Genomic DNA, 21478 nt, shown 5'->3' with positions numbered 1-21478 from the left:
CAACACCACAGTTCAAAAGCATCAATTCTTCGGCACTCAGCTTTCTTCACAGCCCAACTCTCACATCCATACATGACCACTGGAAAAACCATAGCCTTATTAAGTTAAATAAGCAGGGTGACAATATACAGCCTTGACATACTTCTTTTCCTATTTGGAACCAGTCCTAACTGGTTCTAACCAGTTAGATTAGCCCATGTCCAGTTCTAACTGCTGCTTCTTGACCTGCATACAGATTTCTCAAGAGGTAGATCAGGTGGTCTGGTATTCCCAGCTCTTTCATAATTTTCCACAGTTTATTGTGACCCACACAGTCAAAGGCTTTGGCATAGTCAATAAAGCAGAAATAGATGTTTTTCTGGAACTCTCTTGCTTTTTTGATGATCCGTCAGATGTTGGCAATTTGATCTCTGGTTCCTCTGCCTTTTCTAAAACCAGCTTGAACATCTGGTAGGTCTCTTTAACTTGAATATATGTATATAAAATTTGACTGCATTGAGTCTTAGTTGCAGTGCATGGTTGCCCCATGGCATGTAGAATCTTCCCAGACCAGGGACTGAGTCTACATCCCCTGCATGGCAAGGCAGATTCTTTACCACTGGACCACCAGGGAAGCCCCAGGTCTCTTTTAAATAGGGTGGTGTCATGTTTACATTCCCTGGAAGCAGAGCCAAAATAGAAATTCTAGTTCAAGGGACTCAGAGCGGTGGGACCCACGGGTCAAGATCCCATGACATCATATTGCTCCTCCAAAGAAACCACGTAGGTTCACAGAATCCTCTTCAGGAATGTAAGCTCTATACATGTAAGGATTTTGTATTATAAAGGTGTGCCTTTATGACTAGATCTGATTCTATAGCTGCCATTGATATGACACATCTTCATTCTTTTTTTTTAATTTTTATTGGAATATAGTTGATTTGTAATATTACTCTAGTTTCAAGTATACAGCAAAGTGAATCGATTATACATATGTATATATACACTGTTTTTCAGATTCGTTCCCCGTATAGGTCACTACAGAGTATTGAGAAGAGTTCCCTGTGCATTATAGTAGGTCTTTATTAGTTAGCTACGTTATATATAGTAATGTGTATATGTCGATCCCAGTTTATCCCTCTCCCACTTCCCCCTTGAACCATAAGTTTGTTTTTTACGTCTGTGAATCTATTCTGTTCTGTGAATAAGTTTTATTTGCACTATTTTTTTAGATTCCACATATAAGCGATATCATATATTTGTCTTTTTCTATATGACTTACTTCACTCAGTATGACAATCTCTAGGTCCATCTGTGTTGCTACAAATGACATTATTTCATCCTTTTTTATGGCTTGGTAATATTCCATTGTATATATGTACACAGTCTTCTTTATCCATTCCTCGGTGGATGGACATTTAGGTTGCACCATGTCCTGGTGATTGTAAATAGTGCTGAAGTGAACACTGGCGCATATATCTCTGTATACATGCCCAGGAGTGGGACTGTTGGATCATATAGTACCTCTATTTTTAGTTTTGTAAGGAACCTCCATACTGTTCTCCTTAAGTTTGTACCAGTCTGCATTCTCACCTGCAGTGTAGGATGGTTCCCTTCTCTCCACACCCTCTGCAGCATTTATTATTTGTAAATTTTCTTGATGACGGCCCATTCATTCTTGATGGGAATGAAAGGGGTTCATGAGTCTTCTGCCGTCTAAGGGCTCAGATCTTCACCGAGTTTCTTTCTGTCCATTCTTTAACCTTTTAAAAGACATTAGAAAGATATGAGCCATCTTTAGTTGTTTTTCTCCTGTATTGTTTTGCTTGAGGCTGTGGTTATAGGATTAATATTAATAAAAGATTTTCTGGATATCAAAGACAGCCTTAATTCTATAAGTACTGATTTCTTCTCAGCCTAGTTGGACTTACAGGAAAAAGCTGTTTACATTCAGAAAATTGAAATTTTTGAAAAGTTATTTTGACAAGAAGCTAAAGGAGAACTCATAACTGGACAAAACAAGATCTACCACACCCCAGTTCTGGGTTCTGGCATGGCCAGAGTCCAGCTTCCAAGTGACCCGATTGTCATCTTTAGACAAACTCCCTTTTTCAACTCCCTCTGGAGACCTGGCTAGTATGACTCAGAAACAGTTTTTTGTTTTTTCGTTTTTTTTTTTTTTGGATAATTTATATTTAAATGGTCACATGTGGCTAAACCACCACATTATTGGACAATGCAGTCATAAAGCATAATTATCAACTGGAAGAAATTTTACTTTTAGAAACTGAATTTTAACATTTTTAAAAAATGTATACTTGGATTACTTTCCATTCTTTGATATTAAACAGTAGATTTTCCAACTTTTGCCCCCATAATAAACTCTTCCACCACCAGATTAATATACATTTGTTCCCAACTGTGAGTGTTCAGTGGATTTACTTTTAAATAAAGCCATTTAATTTTTCATCAACAGAGTCATCAGAATCTGCTACAATAGGAGGAATAATTACTCTGTTTTTAATAACTGCTGTCTTCATAAGCACTGTAATGATACTGAAACGGATTGGCTATATATGCTTAAGAAATGATTTCCCCAAAGTTTTGGTATGTATTTTTTTTTCATTTCTACCTTTATTTTTCATTTTGACTTAAGAATTTTTATTATATACTTAAATATCTTCATAGAAGAAACCCTATTTTCTCAAAGCATCAAGGTGTTGTATCACTCTGGGTTCTTTACCATTCCTATAAACCTATATATTGCATTTTCTGCTTTCTTTTCATACTTTGTCCACATATGATTTTCCATCGTCACAGTGTTCCATTGTTATTAATGTCTCCTTTTTCCTTAATCATTTCTCAGCTGTCGGGCATTTGGATTGATTTCCTTTTCATTATTTCTTTTCCTTTCATTTCTTCGGCCATTAGGAGTAACACAATGAACATTTTAATACAGGTTGTCATTTTAGTTTGGATTACTTATGTGGAATATATACACAAAGTGAATATATCTTATATGAAAATATAAAGAACTGATTTATAATGCTAGTGTCAACATCATGGTGTACAGCTTTCTCCAAAGCTTTGCCTACATTGATTAATCTTTTTTTTTCCTACTTGTACTCATTTATCATAGTATAACGGTCCCCCAGGGGTCTCTTATGTGTGTCCTTCGTAAGTGGAACCAGCCACTTGGTCTTGTGTTTTCTCTGTGTTTCATGAGGCATATTCTTCCTGCTCAGAATCTTTGGCACTCAACCAAGTCTAGGTACTGATCTTACATATTTCTAACACCTCCTCACATGTTTTGATTCAACCACTTTGCCCATCATTTTTCATTTTCCCTGTCCTGTCACTTTCCTTCTGCATTAGAAGATATTCAGATAGTTCCTTCTACATTAGAAGATATTCTATGTTTGAACTCATTCACCTTCTATTTTTTAAATAGCCACAAATAAATCTCTCTCTACAGGTGGTAAAAGTATAGTCCTTTTTTTTTATTTTTTTGTTTCTTTAAATGTTTTTAATTGAAGTATAGTTTATTTGCAATGCTGTGTTCAAGCATTCAGAAACTGATTCAGTTTAATAATATATATATATATAAGAATTTGAAAAAGAATATATATAATTTCTTTTTCAGATTCTTTTCCATTATAGCTTATTACAAGATATTGAATATAGCTCCCTGTGCTATACAATAAGTCCTTATTGTTTACCTACTTTTATACAGTAATGAAAAAGTAAAGTGAAAGTGTGAGTCGCTCAGTCATGTCTGACTCTTTGTGACCCCACGGACTATAGCCCATCAGGATTCTCTAAGTTCATTTGTATCATTTTTTTTTTCCGATTCCACAAATAAGTGATAGCGTATGATATCTGTCTTTCTCTCTGACTTAATATGTCTTTCTCCACTTAATATGATAGTCTCTAGGTCCATCCAAGTCCTTGCAACTGGCATTATTTCACTCTGTTATGACTGCTCTTCTCTTCTTTTTCTTGTTCTTGTTTGTTTAGGTTGAGTTGGGGGATGGACTGTTTGGGAGGAGGGGTGCTTGTGGAGTTTTTCATTATAATTAGTATTTGAACCTAGGTGGCATTTGGCTGTGGCTTACGAGAAGTAAATGGCTCTGTGTTGGATTTTATCCATACTGTGATCCCTGTCGTGGTTTTTTGTTTTTTTTTTTTAATCTATCAGTATAACTTAATCTTTTGTAGCTTTAACAGTATATCTTTTTGAGTTTTTTATGTTACTGTTCAGTTGCAGGCTTACTCTCAGCCTCCACTCCAACTCTTCTGTTGGCCATGTATAGCTGTGGCTTTGAGCTCTTAGATAAATCCCACTCCAACTGATGTTTCTCATGCAGCCTTGAGATATAAAAACCCCTAGCACTACACCCATCATGTCCTGGATAATTTTCTGCCTGAATTACCTAAACTCATTACTAACCCTTCTCCCAGGTCTCCCTGGGTTTTTCCTGTCCTTAAAATGAACCCAAATTATATGCCAATTATATTTATACCAGTTATTATGTTATCTCCAAGTAATGAAAGCAAGTATAGTTATCTTGTGTCTGTCTGCTATTTCTCCAGTAAAAAGTGTTGCTCTGTGTTTAAGTACAAACTCTAGGAACAGTAAAACAGAACACCCTAGGTCTAGTATGTTTGTGTATGTATGTCTAAACAAGAACAGAAGTTAAAAATTTTTAACTGTCTTTTCTTTTCTCCTCCTCTCCCCCCACCGCCTTCCCCCTTCTCTTCTTTTCCTCCTCCTACACCTCCTCTTTTGCATTTAACAAATATGTGTTGTGTATTTACTGTATATCCACATGTGCTGGGTGCTGGGGATCTAGAGGTGAATAAAACAAACAGAAAAGATGCCCTTATGGAGGTTAAAGTCTGAAAAATGGGGGCAGAGACAATGATCATTATTAGATGATATGACTGGCTAAGTAAGAAATTCAGAATCTAGGGATGAGGTATTAGGACTAATAAGTTGAGCCACATTAGCCACTTATTTAGACTAATAAGTTTGTTACACACAAAGTAATCAACATAAAAACGCTGCTTTTTATACCCTAGCAACAGTCACTTAAAAATAAATGTTTTTCTATTAAGTTGCTTTTCAACATCCAAGAAATTGAGTGCACAAGTCATAGCAAAAAACTGAATTTTCACAAACTCAACAAACCCACATAAGTCACATGCAGATCAAGAAAGAAAACATGACCAACCCCTTCCAGAAGTCTCTCTTCCACCTCTCAGTCACTGCCCACACCCAGGATAACCACTCTCTACACTCTAACAGCATAGATTAGTCTTACCTGGTTTTGACCTCAGAATCATACAGTTCAATGGAATCATGCAATTTAAGTGAAACCATACAGTTTTTAAAACGTCATTACAATAGTAATAAAAATATTTGTTAAAGTATTTAAGGAAGAAATCTAACAGAAGATGTCACAAGCCCATTGTGGAGAAAATTATCAAACCCTGTTGAAAGGCATTAACAAAGATCTAGTCAAATGGGGAGCCCAGAGACAGACTCACATATGTGGAAACAAGGTTAGGCTTAGGGTTTTGTAGGAATTGCTGTGGGGAAAGGATTGAGGTCAGTAAATGCTACCCATGTGGGGAAAAATGAAATCAGATTCCTACCTCACACTATACACAAACATCAGTTTCAGGCATATTAAAGACTGTAATATGAACAGCAAAACTATTAAAAGTTTTAGAAGGGCATATAGGAGTCATACTTAAAGATAAGGAAGATTCAGCAGAAACCATGGAGAAAGAAAATTGATATACCTTCTTAAATTAAGATGGAAATTTTCTTTCCATTAAATGTCATCATAACAAGAGTAAAACGTTAAACCACAGACTAGGAGAAAATCCATGCAGCATAAACAATCAACAAATAATTAACATCTAGGTTCTATAAGTGCTCACTCAGTCGTGTTCAACGCTTTGTGGCCCCATGGACTATAGCCTGCCAGGCTCCTCTGTCCATGGAATTTTCCTGGCAAGAATACTGGAGCAGGTTACCATTTCCTACTCCAGGGGATCTTCCCAACCCAGGGATCGAATCCGCATCTCTTCTGTCTCTGGCACTGGCAGGCAGGTTCTTTACTACTAGGGCCACGTGGGAAGCCCAAGGTTATACAAACAGCCCCTATAAATAAATAAGAAAAATGATGAAACAACCCAATAGAACAATTCATCCTAAGGCTGTATCTGAATAGAGTCAGGGAAAAGTAGACTTGTCACATTGGGCAGCTTGACCAAGACAATGGAAAGGAGAAGGATGCTGATGATGATTCACGGTCTGCAAAGGGAATCTCACGACCACCCTCCTCACCATGACCCCACTGTAGCCGGTCTCCTTAGCCCACCTCACCTGTTGTATCTTGGAGGTGCTGGGTTAGAGCAACCTCCAGTCTCTCTGTTCCTTCTCAACTCTGACCCTTTAGGGGTCACCTGCATCTCTAAGGTCCTCCAGTCCAGGGACCTCTGACCCCAGTGGGATCAGCTCCCTAGAATCTCTCCTTACTCAGTTTCCTGACACCCATAAGAATGTCAGCAATCCGGAGGTGAAATCTATCCAGTTGAAATCTATCCATCTATCAAACTACTGACGGATAGATTCCCCTAACAAGCAAGAAGCAGCAAGGGGACAGCAGTGGGAAGGAGTGGGCCAGTCTCTACTGCAGGCAGCCTCCTAGTTTGAAACCCAGCCTCCACCACTGAGCGTTCCTTGCAACTTGGGCAAGTTTCTTAACCTCTCTGCATTGTAAAGTGGAGCAAGACTAGTAAGCCTACTTTATAGAGAAGTCGTGAGGATGAAATGAATTGTAACGTGTAGTTTACTAAAAGCAGTACTCCGCAAACAGTAAACCCTGTGTAACTGTCCGCTATTGTTGTAGTTGCTGTCATCATCCTCATGGCCACCTTTCCCATCTCTGTGCAGTTAGTTAACTCCATTAAGTTTAAGATGTCAAAAAGATAGAGAACAAACACTCAGGACTGATCATTCTCTCTCTCTTTTTTTGTTTTTCTTTAAAGAATTTTTATAAACTGTCAGTCTGGGTGTTTCCCGAGCTGCCCCCGTTGGAAAAAGTGGCTACCGTGGAAGTCATTCACGTCAACAGGAAGAAGAAAGTGTGGAATTATAATTATGACGATGAAAATGACATCGAAAATGAGGCAGCTCCCCACTTAAATTCAGGTGGTTACACCAAGCACGGACTAACGGGCAAGCTGTGTCCAACTTCCACCACTTCAGCCAGCTTGGAGGACTGCAGCTTGGAGGACTGCAGTGAGCCCAGTGCTGAGGAGCCGTATCTGCCTGAGCCCAAGGGGGACGCCGAGACCCCCATGGCACCAGGGCCCGGCCCCTGGCAGTCGGAAGGCACAAGTGGGGGCTACCAGACGAGAGGGACTCTGTGGCAGGACCCCACTTCCGAGGAGGACAGTGACTCCACGGAGGGGTCTGAGGGCAGAATCATCTTCAACGTGAATTTGAACTCTGTGTGTGTGAGAGCCCTTGAGGATGACAAGGACTCAGAAGTCACTCTAATGTCCCCATCTTGTCCAGAAAAGACAGTCGAGCTGGAGGACCTCAACGAGACAGAATCAAGCGTTTTGGTGGCCAGTGAAGAAGGGACACAGCTGCCCTTCACCAACCCCTCTACGGAGTGCCCGAGGCCCCAAGATGCTCCTTCTGATAAAAGTGACACTTCCGAGTCAGATGTTGACATGGGGGATGGGTATATAGTAAGACAAGTGAATCTAAAAAAATTTAATTAACTTGGACACACGCTGCCTCCGGACTTCACCCCCCACCCCCAGCACCTGCACGTGCTCCTTTGGGGCCTCCGAGTGTTCTCCCTGGGGAGGAGTAGGACACTGGTGACATCATCTATGCAAATGCTCACTCTGGGGGGAGGGGAGGTGGGAAACAGAGCATTCAGCAATTATTCAGTGCACTGTTTACCTGTTCAAGGCAATTTGCCTTGATGGGGAAAATGCCCTGCCTGTTCCCTTTCCTGTCATGGATGTCTAATGATTCTGCATCATGTTTCCCAGAGTAAAGAACAAAGTTCCCTGTGGTTTTCAGGCGATGTTCCAGGGCCCTGTAAGATTTCTGGGAAATTATTAAATCGGGTCAGTGTGGAGTAGGGAGAGAAAAGGAAGACATTCAGCAGAGTTCATAGCAGGAGCAGTCAGCAGTGGTTTTTTTTTCCCCCCCACAGGCTTGAGGAAAGACGAGAAAAGCCACAGAAAAAGAGAAGGGAGGGTGGGCAGTTAGAAAGCAAGGACACGCACGAGGAAACAGAAGCACATGCTCTGGGTTGGGATTGGAAAAAAGGAAGCCCCAACCAAGTCTGGGGCACCCCTAGATAATATTGTGTCGCCTACACTCTTGAGAATTCAACTCTCAGCCCTCCTCAATCTGAGTGAGGAAGATAGACACACACACACATAATAACTCTGGTGCCAGACAGGTGACTAATAGAGAAACATTTGCATAAGGGAGAGGGACAGGGTCTGTGTCATATTTTAAGATATAATTTTGTACAGTGGTTGGTAAAAAATAAAACATACTTTTTAATATAAACTTGGAAATGTTTCCACATTTGTTTCTTATTAGACAGGAGATATATGCAGCAGATGTGTAGTTCTGCTGGCATCTCTGGGTTACACAAAACTCCCTCTACTTCGTGGCCTCTGGGAGCCAAAGGGACCTTCTGCCTCCCTGAGCTCGTGTTCCTGTGGAATGTTCTAGCGACAGAAGTCAGCCAGTGTCTTACATCACCTAGTACTTACCCTGCTCTGGGTTTTCCAACCTCATCACTGCTACTAACGCATTGAAAAGGAGGAAATTAAGCCTTTGTCAGCAGTCTTGTGAGAGAAATGATTCTGGTCACGTTAATGACTTGGTTCTCTGTTGCCGCTTATCCCTGAGGGGAGAGGGGAGTTAAAGTAAAGAAGATCCTCTCAAGCTAGATTTGCTAATGGAATGCTTTAAAATCAGTTTATTTGTGGGGGAGAGGCGATCATAGAGACTGCAACTGTTCACTGGAGAAAATTTGGGGAATACGGTACCGTGTTAAGAAAAACCTGAGTCGTTGGGAAAGACCCTGATGCTGGGAAAGATTGAAGGCAGGAGGAGAAGGGGATGACAGAGGATGAGATGGTTGGATGGCATCATCGACTCGATGGACATGGGTTTGGGTGGACTCCAGGAGTTGGTGATGGACAGGGAGGCCTGGTGTACTGTGGCTCATGGGGTCACAAAGAGTCAGACACGATTGAGCGACTGAACTGAACTGAACTGAACACTATGTGAGTTAGCATTTACCTGGACAAAAACTAATATAACAGCAAGAAGGGAGGGAAAAATATATTTTAAAAAAAGAGAGACAGAGGATGAATTAGAATTAGCTCAAAATGAATTGCTGTATTTTCTGATAGACCTCTGTATTCCCAAATTGAAGATCATTCCTCATCTTCTTTGAATAAAGTACAAAGCAGGAAAAACAGAAGAAAAAAAAAAAAACCATCACCACCCTTAATCCCACCACCCAGATACCAACTCTGGGTTGGCTCTGTGTTAGTCTATCAGTCGTATCCGACTCTTTTGAGACCCTACGGACTGCAGCCCCCCAGGCTCCTCTGTCCACGGAATTCTCAAGGCAAGAATCCTGGAGTGGGTGGATGGCCATGCCCTTCGCCAAGGGGATCTTTCTGACCCAGGAAGCAAACCCGGGTCTCCTGCGTTGCAGGCACATTCTTTACTATATGGAGTGTATTCATTTAACTTGAGGGTTCCTTTCAAAGCATGCGTTTAATGTAATCGGGGACACTGCATGTACAGTTTCGCACCCTGTTTTACTAACGGTGTTTTCCACTCACCCGCAGGGGAAAAGTCCCCTTTCACCTCCTTTTCTGCCACAGTCAAGCGGCTGACAGCGGCCCCTGGAGCAGGGAGCGAGAGGCGGGGCCCAGACGGGGGCGGGCCCTGCAGGGCGGGGCCTCTATCGCCCCGCCCCTCCCCCGGTTCCCGGAAGCAGCCTCGGAGTTGGCAGGCGGGCTCGCCTACGTGCGACCCCGGCGTAAGGGGTCGGGGGGTGTGCCCCGGTGCCTGGCGGCTGTCCGCGGGGCTCCCCCGCTTGAGCGCCCTCCTGGGTCCCGGCGCGACTATGGCGCGCAGCCTCCGGAGCTGGCTGGGCGGCTGCCTCCTGATGTCAGGTGAGGGGTCTGCGGGGAGGGGACGCCGGGTAGCCTCCGGGGCGTCGGCTCGACCCCCGGGGCTGCCCGCGCTGGGACCCCGTCTCGCCTGTAGCGCTGCGTCCCGACTGGAGGAAGTGAGCGGGAGGCGTGGCTACGACGCCGGGCAGCGTTGACCCCCAAAGACAACCCCCCCGCCCTCCCCCGAGCACACCCCCAGAGGGGCACTCAAAGTTTAAGTTCCTGGGCGGGCTGTTAGGCCCAGCACTCCAAAGTCTGAATTCTGCTCCTCAACTCCTACAGCTCTAGGGCTTCTGAGTTCTAAATCCAGTGAAACCTTTCCTGTCCTGCTCCAAACTGTGTGTGTGTTAGTCACTCAGTCGTGTCCGACTCTTTGCGACCCCATAAACTGGGGCCCGCCAGGCTTCTCTAGCGGTTCATGGAATTCTCCAGGCAAGAATACTGGAGTGGGTTGCCATTCCCTCCTCCAGGGGATCTTCCCGACCCAGGGATTGAACCCTGGTCTCCTGCATCGCAGGCAGATTCTTTACCACTTGGGCTACAGGATAGTCCGCCAAACTGCCTGCCCAGGTTCAAATAACACTATGGATCCCTCCTTCCTTTCTGATGGATCTCTCATTCTCCGGCTTCCCTCCCACCTATATCAGGCTGTTTCTCCCTGGGATTCTCCACCTCTATCAGCCAAGTTCATACCCAGTTCTCTTCTCCCGTTCTCCTACACTACTACCTCTCTGGGGGCTACCAGCAGAACTTTGGCATTAAATACCAACTCTGGGCTTCCCTGGTGGCTCAGATGGTAAAGAATCTGCCTGCAATGCAGGAGATCCAGGTTCCTTCCCTGGGAGGGGAAGATCCCCTGGAGAATGAAATTGCAACCCACTCCAGTATTCTTACCTGGAGAATTCCTTGGACAAAGGAGCCTGGCCAGCTGCAGTCCATGGGGTGCCAAGGAGTCTTAACACTGTGGCGGGACTAACACTAACACTGGACTTCCCTGGTGGCTTGGTGATAAAGAATTTATCTTGCCAATGCAGGAGGTGTAGGTTTGATCCCTGGTTAGGGAAGATCCCCTGGAGTAGTAAATGGCAACCCACTCCGGTAATCTTGCCTGGGAAATCCCATGGTTAGAAGGAGCCTGGTGGGCTACAGTCCATGGGGTTGCAGAAGAGTCGGACACAACTTAGTGACTGAACAACAACAACATGGGCTCGTGACTTTCAAATTTCTATCTGTTGGTGCTAGTTGGGTGATGGTCCGGTGGCAGTTATTATACTCTTCTCTGTACTTCTGTGTATGTTTGGCATTTTCTGTTAAAAAGTTTAACAACTATTTCTATCTCTAGCTCAAATCTACCCTCTGTGCCCCAGGCTTATTCATCCAGCTGTCTCTGACATTCCTACTTATGTATCCTTCAGTATCTCAAACCTAATGCAAATCCTAAAATTGTTGTTTTTGTTCAGTTGTGTCTGACTCTTTGCAACCCCATGGACTGCAGCACACCAGGCTTCTCTTTCCTTTCCTTTGCTGTCTCCTGGAGTTTGCTCAAACTTATGTCTATTGAGTTGGTGATGCCACCCAACCATCTCATCCTCTGTCGTCCCCTTCTCCTGTCTTCAATCTTTCCCAGCATCAGGGTCTTTTCCGATGAGTCAGTTCCTTGCATCAGGCGGCCAAAGTATTGGAGCTTCAACTTCAGCAACAGTCCTCTCAGTGAATATTTGGTGGTGTTTGATTTCCACCCCCAGCCCCAGTCAGAGCATAAGGTGCTTAAGCAGGGAGTGGCTATTAACATCTACTTCTTCACACCAAATGTATCAGGAAGTCTAAAGTTTATACATCTGGAAATAGATTTAAAATCTACCCCCTCACACCTTTCTGTTGTTGTTTTAGTCACTCAGTCATGTCCTACTCTTTGGTGACCCCATGGACGGTAGCCCACCAGGCTCCTTCTGTCCATGGGATTTCCCAGGCAAGAATACTGGAGTGGATTGCCATTTCTTTCTCCAGGGGATCTTCTTGACCCAGGGATCAAACCCACGTTTCCTACATTGGCAGGTAGATTCCTTACCACTGAGCCACTTGGAAAGCCCTCACACCTTTCTGCCACCACCCAAATTCCAGGTCACCTCATCCATCCCCACGTCTCTATTGCTGTCCTCCCCTTAGCAATTTCTTCTCTTCAAATACCATCTCAGACTCCTCAGCACTGCTAAAGCGTGTCTCCCTCTCCCACAAGCCCATGTGAAGACTTTGAGCCAGAGTACATGACCTGAGTATTGGACATGGTTATTTTCTTGGGCAACTATTTTGAGAAAGAGAGTTGCCAACTTTTTTCCCTTTATGTTTACAGCATTAGGAATGGTTCCACCTCCTGAAAATGTCAGAATGAATTCAGTTAATTTCAAGAATATTCTACGATGGGAGTCACCTGCTTTTCCCAAGGGGAATCTGACGTTCACAGCTCAGTACCAAAGGCAAGTCTGGGCCGCTCTTGGCAGGAGGGCACCAAAGGATGGTGGCCTTGGCAGGGCTGGTCACTGGGCTGGACCAAGGAGAGAGCCTGACTGCTGTCACCCAAGTGACCATAACAGCCCAGGGAGAGCATTTCCCCTGGCCTTTTTCATTCTGTCCCAGAATTCTTGTGAAAGCTCTGTTCCCTGAAAACAGACAGTAAAATCCTTTCTCCTGTTTCTTGTGATGGTTCATGGTGTGACAGACATTTTAGCCTATAGATCGTGGGTGTCATCAGCCACCAAGGCAGCTTGCTGCAATGTGAACTTATCAGGCTTATCACTGTTGATGTTTTTTAAGAGAAAAATGCCAATGATGAGACCATCTTCCAGTTATTAGAGTAGTATTGCTGAAAATGAGAGTGTTAGTTGCTTAGTTGTGGACAACTCTGTGCCACTCCATGGACTGTAGCCCACCAGGCTCCTCTGTCCATGGAATTCTCCAGGCAAGAATACTGGAGTGAATAACCATTCTCTTCTCCAGTGGATCTTGCCGACCCAGGAATCGAACCCAAGTTGCCTACATTGCAGCCAGATTCTTTACCGTCTGAGCCACCAGGGAGGCCCAGAGTAATATTGCTTAAAGCCAACAGTTTGTAAGTGGGAGCTATCCAAGAAAACCGAGGTATGCAAAGCAGGCAGGAAGCCCCTTGCTAGCTTACCACTTACCCGCCTAGGTTATAAACTGCATACCTCAGTGCTGGGAGGTACAGATCATTTGCATAGTGGGTGCTCAGCTACTCTGAGGTGGTGTCCCGAAACTGAATTGTAAGAGAGCTGCTGGCTGTTGAAAGCTGTCTCCTCTGAAGACAGCAGAGGCTTAAGAAGAAAGGGTGAGTGTGACCTCAGTGATGTTCCGAGCTCCCAGGACCTGCCCTCCCTGTCAGTTTCTCCCTGTGCCGGGCCTGCCACCATATGTCACAGGCTGGGCTGCAGGTGACGCATCTTTGTGACGGGTGCAAAACAGCAACAGGAGGCCAAAGGGCAGTGAGCCGCACACCTGCTTCCTGTGTGGCTCAGAAACAGATAAAGGCAGATACACGCCCTCAGTGAGCTGGGAGGGGGTGCAGACACCCTCCGTGAGCCGGGAGAGATGCAAGTCTCAGATGCTTTGATCCTACACTCCTCGTTTTACCACCATATCCAGAGCTTGCTGAGTCAAAGAAGAAGGAGAAATATAAATAAGATCACCTTTGTTTACACTTTTTTTTTTAACTTTTTAGTTCAAAATAATTCCCAAGTAATAAAACATTTCAAAATATCAAGTATAATGCAGAAAACTTCCAAATAGCCTATATCCACATTCACCAGTTTTTAAGGTCTGCCATAGTGTCTCTAGCAGAGACATTACTTTGCCAACAAAGGTCCGTCTAGTCAAGGCTATGGTCTTTCCAGTGGTCATGTATGGAAGTGAGAGTTGGACTGTGAAGAAAGCTGAGCGCCAAAGAATTGATGCTTTTGAACTGTGGTGTTGGAGAAGACTCTTGAGAGTCCCTTGGACTGCAGGGAGATCCAACCAGTCCATTCTGAAGGAGATCAGCCCTGGGATTTCTTTGGAAGGAATGATGCTAAAGCTGAAACTCCAGGACTTTGGCCACCTCATGCGAAGAGTTGACTCATTGGAAAAGACTGATGCTGGGAGGGGTTGGGGGCAGGAGGAGAAGGGGACGACAGAGGATGAGATGGCTGGATGGCATCACCGACTCGATGGACATGAATCTGAGTGAACTCCGGGAGTTGGTGATGGACAGGGAGGCCTGGCGTGCTGTGATTCATGGGGTCGCAAAGAGTCGGACACGACTGAGCGACTGAACTGAACTGAACTGAACTGATAGTGCCTCTGTCCTACATAATGCCTTCTGCCCCTTGATATGTCATTGTGTGTTTCATAAGAGCAAGGATAACCTTTTACATTACTGCAGCAGCAGCATCAAGATTTGGCAGTTTCGCCAGTGGTGCTGTCCTGGCATCTCAGTCCATATTCCAGTTTTGTCAGTCTCCCCGAGGACTTAAGATGGGTCAGCCGGAGACTTAATTTTTTTCCCATGCTGTGTATTTTCTAGCCTTGATTGGTTAATTTCATCTCTGTGTTTTCTCCACTCTGTCTTGATAGCTCTGGGAGTTTCGTTGTGGAAAATTAACTTTCCTCTCTGTCTCTCTCTCTCCCTATAGTGTATTTCTTATTGTTCTGTTCTTTGTTTCTTTGCCATTGGAGTAGAAGGGTTTGGTTTTAGATGTTTGTCTTTTAGATGAGAGCTGCAAATAACTAAGAGTGAAACCTGGATTCCAGTCTCCTGAGCATAGATGTGTAGACCGAGCCGGGCCTCTGCTGGGGAAAACAAAACATACGCTGGGTGTGGAAGAAATTTGACCCTGAAAAATGTGTTTACCCTTCTATGGCTCTAGAAAACATTTGATTAGAATTCAGCCTGAGTGGTCACACAGCACAAATTCTCATTGTCTGTGTGCATTGCATAGGGGTGGCCAAGGGTGGGGCTTCAGAGAATGTACTGGTGGTTTTAATATGGAAACATCTAAAACAACTAGGTGTAAATACAGGGAACAGATCACATTAACTACTTAATGGAAAGAAAGGTATGTGTAGATACTATTTAAAAATGACCTAATGAAAGGGAAGTCACTGCAGAATAACCTGAAAGACTCTGTGTTCTGCTCAATTGATGCTTTAGTTTAAATGTATGGAAGAAATGGCTACATGTGGGAAAAGCCCCTTCAAGGAATGACCCCTGGATTTTCCCAATGATGGGATGTTAAGCAGCCATAAAAAGTTGATTGATTGAGAAAGTGTTTATGGCCTATTTAGTGAAACAAGCAGACAGTAAGCCCAATTATCTCTGCCTCCTGAGAGTGGGGTGGAGTGTGCAGGTGGCGCTCTGAAGTCAAGCAGACCTGAGTTCCATGAGCGAGTTTCTAGACTTTCCACCCTGTTCCTTGTCTGTAGAATAAGGGTGATGTCATTTCTGCCCGCCTGTGAAAATTCAGTGAGGTAGTACTGTTGAAGTAGCACACTGCTGGACACCTGCATGCTGACAAATGTTGGTTGTTACTATTTTTATCACCTTCGTTGTCACCTCTGAGAGCAGCTAGATTGTTTTTGGCACCAAGGCAGGAGGGTGCCAATCAGACAAAATTCTTACTTTTTGCAAGACAAGATCCTGGATTTCCTTACATCAGGTGGCACTGATTATAGTTCCTGAGGCTATTATGAGGTTAAGTTACATCCCTTTCCTTCCACACCATGTTTCTGCCACCCTCCCTCTGGGTGTTGGCCTGGAGATCTGAGACCAGTGAGTTCTTTTTATAATTTTTCCAGCATAATTGAGCCATAGTCACATATAGGGCATTATTTGAAATCGTTGTGATATCCCTATTTTGGCTAATGTGTGTATATCAACATTTCACAAACTATGCCCCACAACTTTCAGAGATACATAATCAAAAAGGGAAGCTTTCTTGGTCAAATATGTTGAATACTCAACCCCTTTTTGGAGAAAGCAATGGCAACCCATTCCAGTACTCTTGCCTGGAAAATCCCATGGACAGAGGAGCCTGGTAGGCTGCAATCCATGGTATCATAGGGTCAGACACGACTGAGTGACTTCACTTTCACTTTTCACTTTCATGCATTGGAGAAGGAAATGGCAACCCACTCCAGTGTTCTTGCCTGGAGAATCCCAGGGACGGAGAGCCTGGTGGGCTGCCGTCTATGAGGTCGCACAGAGTCAGACATGACTGAAGCGACTTAGTAGCAGCAGCACAGTGTTCCTGCCTGGAGAATCCCAGGGACGGGGGAGCCTGATGGGCTGCCGTCTATGGGGTCTCACAGAGTCAGACACGACTGAAGCAACTTAGCAGCAGCAGCAGCAGCAGCAACCCCTTTTTGGAAAGACACGTGCTCTGAGAAGTTCTGTTGAGAAGAGATATCTATTCATGTTTCACCTTGTTTTTGCCCCAGATTGTTTGACCATGGGATGGATTATTTTTGAAATGTCTTAATGATACGTCAAGGATCATTAAGGTCCCACGGAGCACAGTTTAGAAAATGCACGTATACAATGACAACCTCAGAGAGACTGAAACTGAGACCCCCAGCCACCAGGAGTGGTTGGCCAGACCTCCAGGAGCTCCCTGGTGGCTCAGCTGGTGAAGAATCCGCCTGCCATGTGGGAGACCTGGGTTCAGTCCCTGGGTTGGGAAGATCCCCTGGAGAAAGGAACGGCTACCCACTCCAGTATTCTGGCCTGGAGAATAACATAGACTGTATAGTCCGTAGGGTTGCAGAGTCAGACACAAGTGAGTGACTTTCACCAGAAGCTCAAGAATTCCAAGGTCCAGTCCCTTTCGTATCTAAAATGCTGCCTGACTAGCTGTGCTTATGGGCAGGCATGGAATCCAGGCAGTGTCCAAGCAAGTCAGAAGCAAGGTCAAGGGCCTGCTTTCCTGCTTCTGAAGCCTGAACAAGACTTCTTCTGTTTTAATTTCCCAAATAGAATTCTCATGATTTTTTTTTTCTCTGATTTTGTAGTTACAGGAAATTCCAAGATACATGCACGAGTATTTTGTTGACGGAATGCGATTTCTCAAGTCTTTCCAAGTATGGTGACCACACCTTGAGAGTCAGGGCTGAATTTGCTGATGAGAGTTCAGAGTGGATAAATATCACCTTCTGTCCTGTGGATGACAGTAAGCCGCCTTAGTTTTCATCTCATTGTAATGTCATCACCCTGCCTTGATTATTTCCCCCTTGGTTGGCCCATGGGCAGAAATTCTTTGAGTGCCCACCAAGTGGATGGCCTTGGATGAGGAGCAAAGGGGTTGTAACAAAGAAGGCTGTGACCTTAAGGGAGTTTGTGGGAGAGACAGGCCAGGATCAGCATAAGGCAGAAAACACAGTACAGGTTTCTGCTTCTGCACTGAGCAGACTTACAGGTTCCTGACTGGTTCCAGATCCTATCTTAGGGCCATTTATGGAAGTTCTCTTTAGCAACTGATGCCAAATATCAGTAGATATGCGGTTTGCCCCAAGGCCACAGGGGTGATGAGCAAGCAGCACAGGAATTCACACCCAGGCTTCCTCTGTGGCAGGGCTTTCAGCAATGACAACCCCGCATCCGATATTTGCCTCTTGAAGTTTATATGATGGGAGAGTGCTTCAAAATGTCATGGGAACCTATTTATACTTGCTTCGGTAAAACACATGATGAATGTTCTTATCTGGTCTTCAACTTCTAGCAGAGTAGAAATAGGGTAGAATGCTAACCCAGGCCTATTCGCAGGCCCCCAAATGTAACAGTCCCCACACAAGAAGACAAGGTATAACTCAAACAGCATGATTGCCAGGGGCCATTCATGATTCATTCCATAGTTCTTATTGAGCACCTTCTGTGTGCCAGCACCTACTGTGTGCTGAAGCTACCGTGGTGAACAAGACTAAAACCCCTGCCCCCGTGAAATGTACATTCCAATCGGGAAGATAGACGATAAATAGACAGGTACGTATTTTATGACAGATACTGACCGTGGCTCTAAAGAAAATAAAGTAAGATGCCAGGACAGGGAGTGGTGGGAGTGCTTTTTACATAGCATGGTGAGACAGTTCTCTCTGAGGTGGCAGCAATTGGCCAGAGACCCAAATGAGTTGAAGGAACGCATCATGTGAATGTCTTGTAAAAGAGCTTTGGGGAGAGGGGAGTAGTTTCAGACTTTGTTGGAAAATGTATTTGTTGGAAAGTGGTTTAATTATATAGGTTAAACACTAAAAATAGAAATACCATCTCTTGCTTCCAACCCAGCAATGGAAATAAAGAAAACTCAACCCAACCAAAAAAATAAATAAATAAAAGGGAGGTGGGAAGAGGAATGAGCCATTAAAAACAAAAAAAGCAGTCCTTACAGAAAACACAAAGTAATGTAGTTGGAGTAATTGCAAATATATCAGAAATCACAATAAATATAAAAGGACCAAACCTGATTAATAAAGGCAAAGGTAATAAGGTTTTTTTTGTTGTTTTAAGAAACAAAATCTAACTGTTCTTAGCCACATCGGTCAACATCACCACAGTGGTGTATCAAGGACAGAGTATTTCACTAGCCCAGTTGGGCTGCCCAGTTACGAAAAGTAAATGTTGATGTTTTTAACATGGGAATTTTGATTGTCATTTTGCTTTGTTCTCGTCCTCAGCCACTATCGGACCTCCCAGAATGCAAGTAGAAGCACTTGCTAATTCTTTACATGTGCGTTTCTTTGCCCCAAGAATCGAGAATGAACCTGAACCGTGGACCATGAGGAACATTTATAACTCATGGACTTACCATGTGCAATATTGGAAAAATGGCTCTGATGAAAAGGTAAGTGCAGTGAATCATGCACATTGCAGAGGCCAGCTCCCTGTCCTTTGCTCAGCTGGAGCATGGCTGGAGGTCATGATGATGGAGAAAAGCTTTGCCAGGTGGCAGCACCTTATGGTCCAGAGGCTCTCAGGCCTGGTCCTTTGAGCTCCAGAAGCTACCCATTCTGGGGGTGACTGGTATGTCTGGTCACACTTCCTGGGCTTCAAGGGCAGACGTCCTGGGTGGTCTGGTGCAGGAGAACAAGCCTTTCTCTCCCCAGAGGGAAATTGCTGGAGAAGGCCAAGCTGACTCAGCAGCTGGCTGGGGGAACTTGGGGTCACCAGAATCAGGTGACCAGTGAATGACTACTGTTTCATGGCATGAGGGCCCACATACACCACAGAACAGTCAAGTCCATGGTCAGGGCAGCCCAGCCCTGGATGAATGGTGGGTGTCACATTTTATAGGACTCACCCCACCTCTCCCCATTGCTTTCTTCCTCTTTCAGGAACAATGCTTTTCAAAACATGAGCTGGGAGTGGAAAGACCCTGCTGGCATGTTGCCCCTGCCACTGTGTGACTCTGGTCACATTCTTGACCTCAGCTTCTCAGGTCTGAAAAATGGGCATATAACCCATTTCATTAATAAAGTGGGGATAATAACCTACTTTGGGGCTTCCCTGGTGGCTCAGCAGTAAAGAATCTGCCTGCAATGGAGGAGACCTGGGTTCGATCCCTGGGTCAGGAAGCCCCCCTGGAGGAGGCCATGGCAACCCGTTCTTAGTACCCTTGCCTGGATAATCCTATTGACAGAGAAGTCTGGCAGGCTGCAGTCCATAGGGCCGCACAGAGTCAGACACGACTGATGCATCTAAGCAGCAGCAATAACTTACTTCACAGGGTTGTTGAGGAATTTAATGACATATGAAAAAAAGTAAAAAGAAAGGTAAACGTGTCCCATTGCCTGAACAATGTGTTATGGGTCAACATGTGAGATTGCCTTCCCCTTGTGTAGACAGGTTAAAATGCTGTTTTCATTCATCTTTGATCACCTTTAATTCTTTCAGTGCTTCTGAGCCAAATGTCATTTCTGGTCCTAAACTGACTTACATATATGTTATGTAAGTTATGTTACATATATGTTATCTCCTCTACATTAAATCACTAATGCTCATGCATTTGGCAAGAACAGGTCACCCATATGTATTATCTGAAGTGAAAGTCGCTCAGTCATGTCCGACACCTTGCAACCCCATGACTATGTAGTCCATGGAATTCTCCAGGCCAGAATAATGGAGTGGGTAGCCTTTCCCTTCTCCAGGGAATCTTCCCAACCCAGAGATCAAACCCAGGTCTCCTGCATTGCAGGCGGATTCTTTACCAGCTGAGCCACAAGGGAAGCCCAAGAATACTGGTGTGGGTAGCCTATCCTTTATCCAGTGGATCTTCCCAACCCTTGCCAGGAATCGAAACGGGGTCTGCTGAATTGCAGGCAGATTCTTCACCAGCTGAGCTACCTGGGAATCCTGTATTGTCTGAGGAATGATGTAATTAAATTTATATCTACATACTCTGTAGTCCCCCAAAATCTCAAGTTAATTTCCCCCAAAAAAGGCTCCGTTGTGATCAATTCATAACGTATACAAATATCAGATCACACTGTTGTACACCTGAAACCATTAAGATATTGTGTATAAACTACACTTCGATTTTTTTAAATGCTTCGTTAAATGATACAGGATATCTGCCTTCTTCACAGGAAAGATGATTTTGCTTATAATCAAGACCCTGGGATTTCGTGTACCTAGGAAGCAATACAGAACAATAAGTTTTATGATCACTTGTTGAACACAGGGGTCCCTGCTAAACTCAGATACAAAGATAACTCCTGGAGCTAGCAGCCTACTGTGATTTTTTTTTTTTTAATTTTAATTGGAGGCTAATTACTTTACAATATTGTAGTGGTTTTTGCCATACATTGACATGAATCAGCCGGGGGTGTACATGTGTTCCCCATCCTAAGAATCAGATTCCACAGTTACCCAGGGCCTGAGTGCCTCCTGCCCCAGGCACGAAGTGCAAACCTAGTCTATCTTTAGCTCCTTATCTAGAATATGCCCTCAGGACTGGCATCTGGTTACACGTTTGTCCCTTCCTTCTGCCTGGGGTATGAAGACTTCGGTGTGAACACACAGAGTGCTGGAAAGGCTGCATGCTCCCCAGTGCACGTCTCTCACCAGCGCCTGCAGGGCCACCTTTGCCAGTTTATCTTGCTATCAACTCAGTGTTTTGTCGCTTTACCCCTATCCCCACCCTCACCCTTCTGCTAATTCACGTGTTGAACTCCAGTCCCCAGTGTGATGGTGTTAGGAGGTAGATCATAAAGA

The 21478-nt window shown here is 44.3% G+C and overlaps 2 protein-coding genes across 6 annotated transcripts in view; both read left to right on the top strand.

Annotated features, from left to right (window-relative positions):
• IFNAR2 (interferon alpha and beta receptor subunit 2) overlaps window positions 1–8596 on the top strand; it is a 34572-nt gene extending 25976 nt beyond the window's left edge. Inside the window, exons 8-9 of one of the 2 annotated variants that reach the window (XM_070366853.1) lie at window positions 2456–2586; window positions 7042–8596. In XM_070366853.1, coding sequence (XP_070222954.1) covers window positions 2456–2586; window positions 7042–7785 — 875 coding nt within the window. In that variant the 3' untranslated portion in view covers window positions 7786–8596. The remainder of the gene's footprint in view (window positions 1–2455; window positions 2587–7041) is intronic. The other variant, XM_070366882.1, reaches the window with a different exon arrangement.
• Window positions 8597–10031: 1435 nt separating this feature from the next.
• The window catches only part of IL10RB (interleukin 10 receptor subunit beta), a 30918-nt gene continuing 19471 nt past the window's right edge, over window positions 10032–21478 (top strand). For all 4 annotated transcript variants that reach the window (XM_070366988.1, XM_005893346.3, XM_070366949.1 and 1 more), the window contains exons 1-4: window positions 10032–10230; window positions 12581–12704; window positions 17287–17444; window positions 18943–19109. In XM_070366988.1, the coding sequence (XP_070223089.1) occupies window positions 10182–10230; window positions 12581–12704; window positions 17287–17444; window positions 18943–19109 (498 nt within the window). In that variant the 5' untranslated portion in view covers window positions 10032–10181. The remainder of the gene's footprint in view (window positions 10231–12580; window positions 12705–17286; window positions 17445–18942; window positions 19110–21478) is intronic.

The sequence above is a fragment of the Bos mutus genome, chromosome 1 (genome assembly GCF_027580195.1).
Source record: "Bos mutus isolate GX-2022 chromosome 1, NWIPB_WYAK_1.1, whole genome shotgun sequence".
Lineage (NCBI taxonomy): Eukaryota > Metazoa > Chordata > Mammalia > Artiodactyla > Bovidae > Bos > Bos mutus.
The sequence above is the reverse complement of the archived record's forward strand: the minus strand, read 5'-3'. Positions and strand labels throughout refer to the sequence as shown.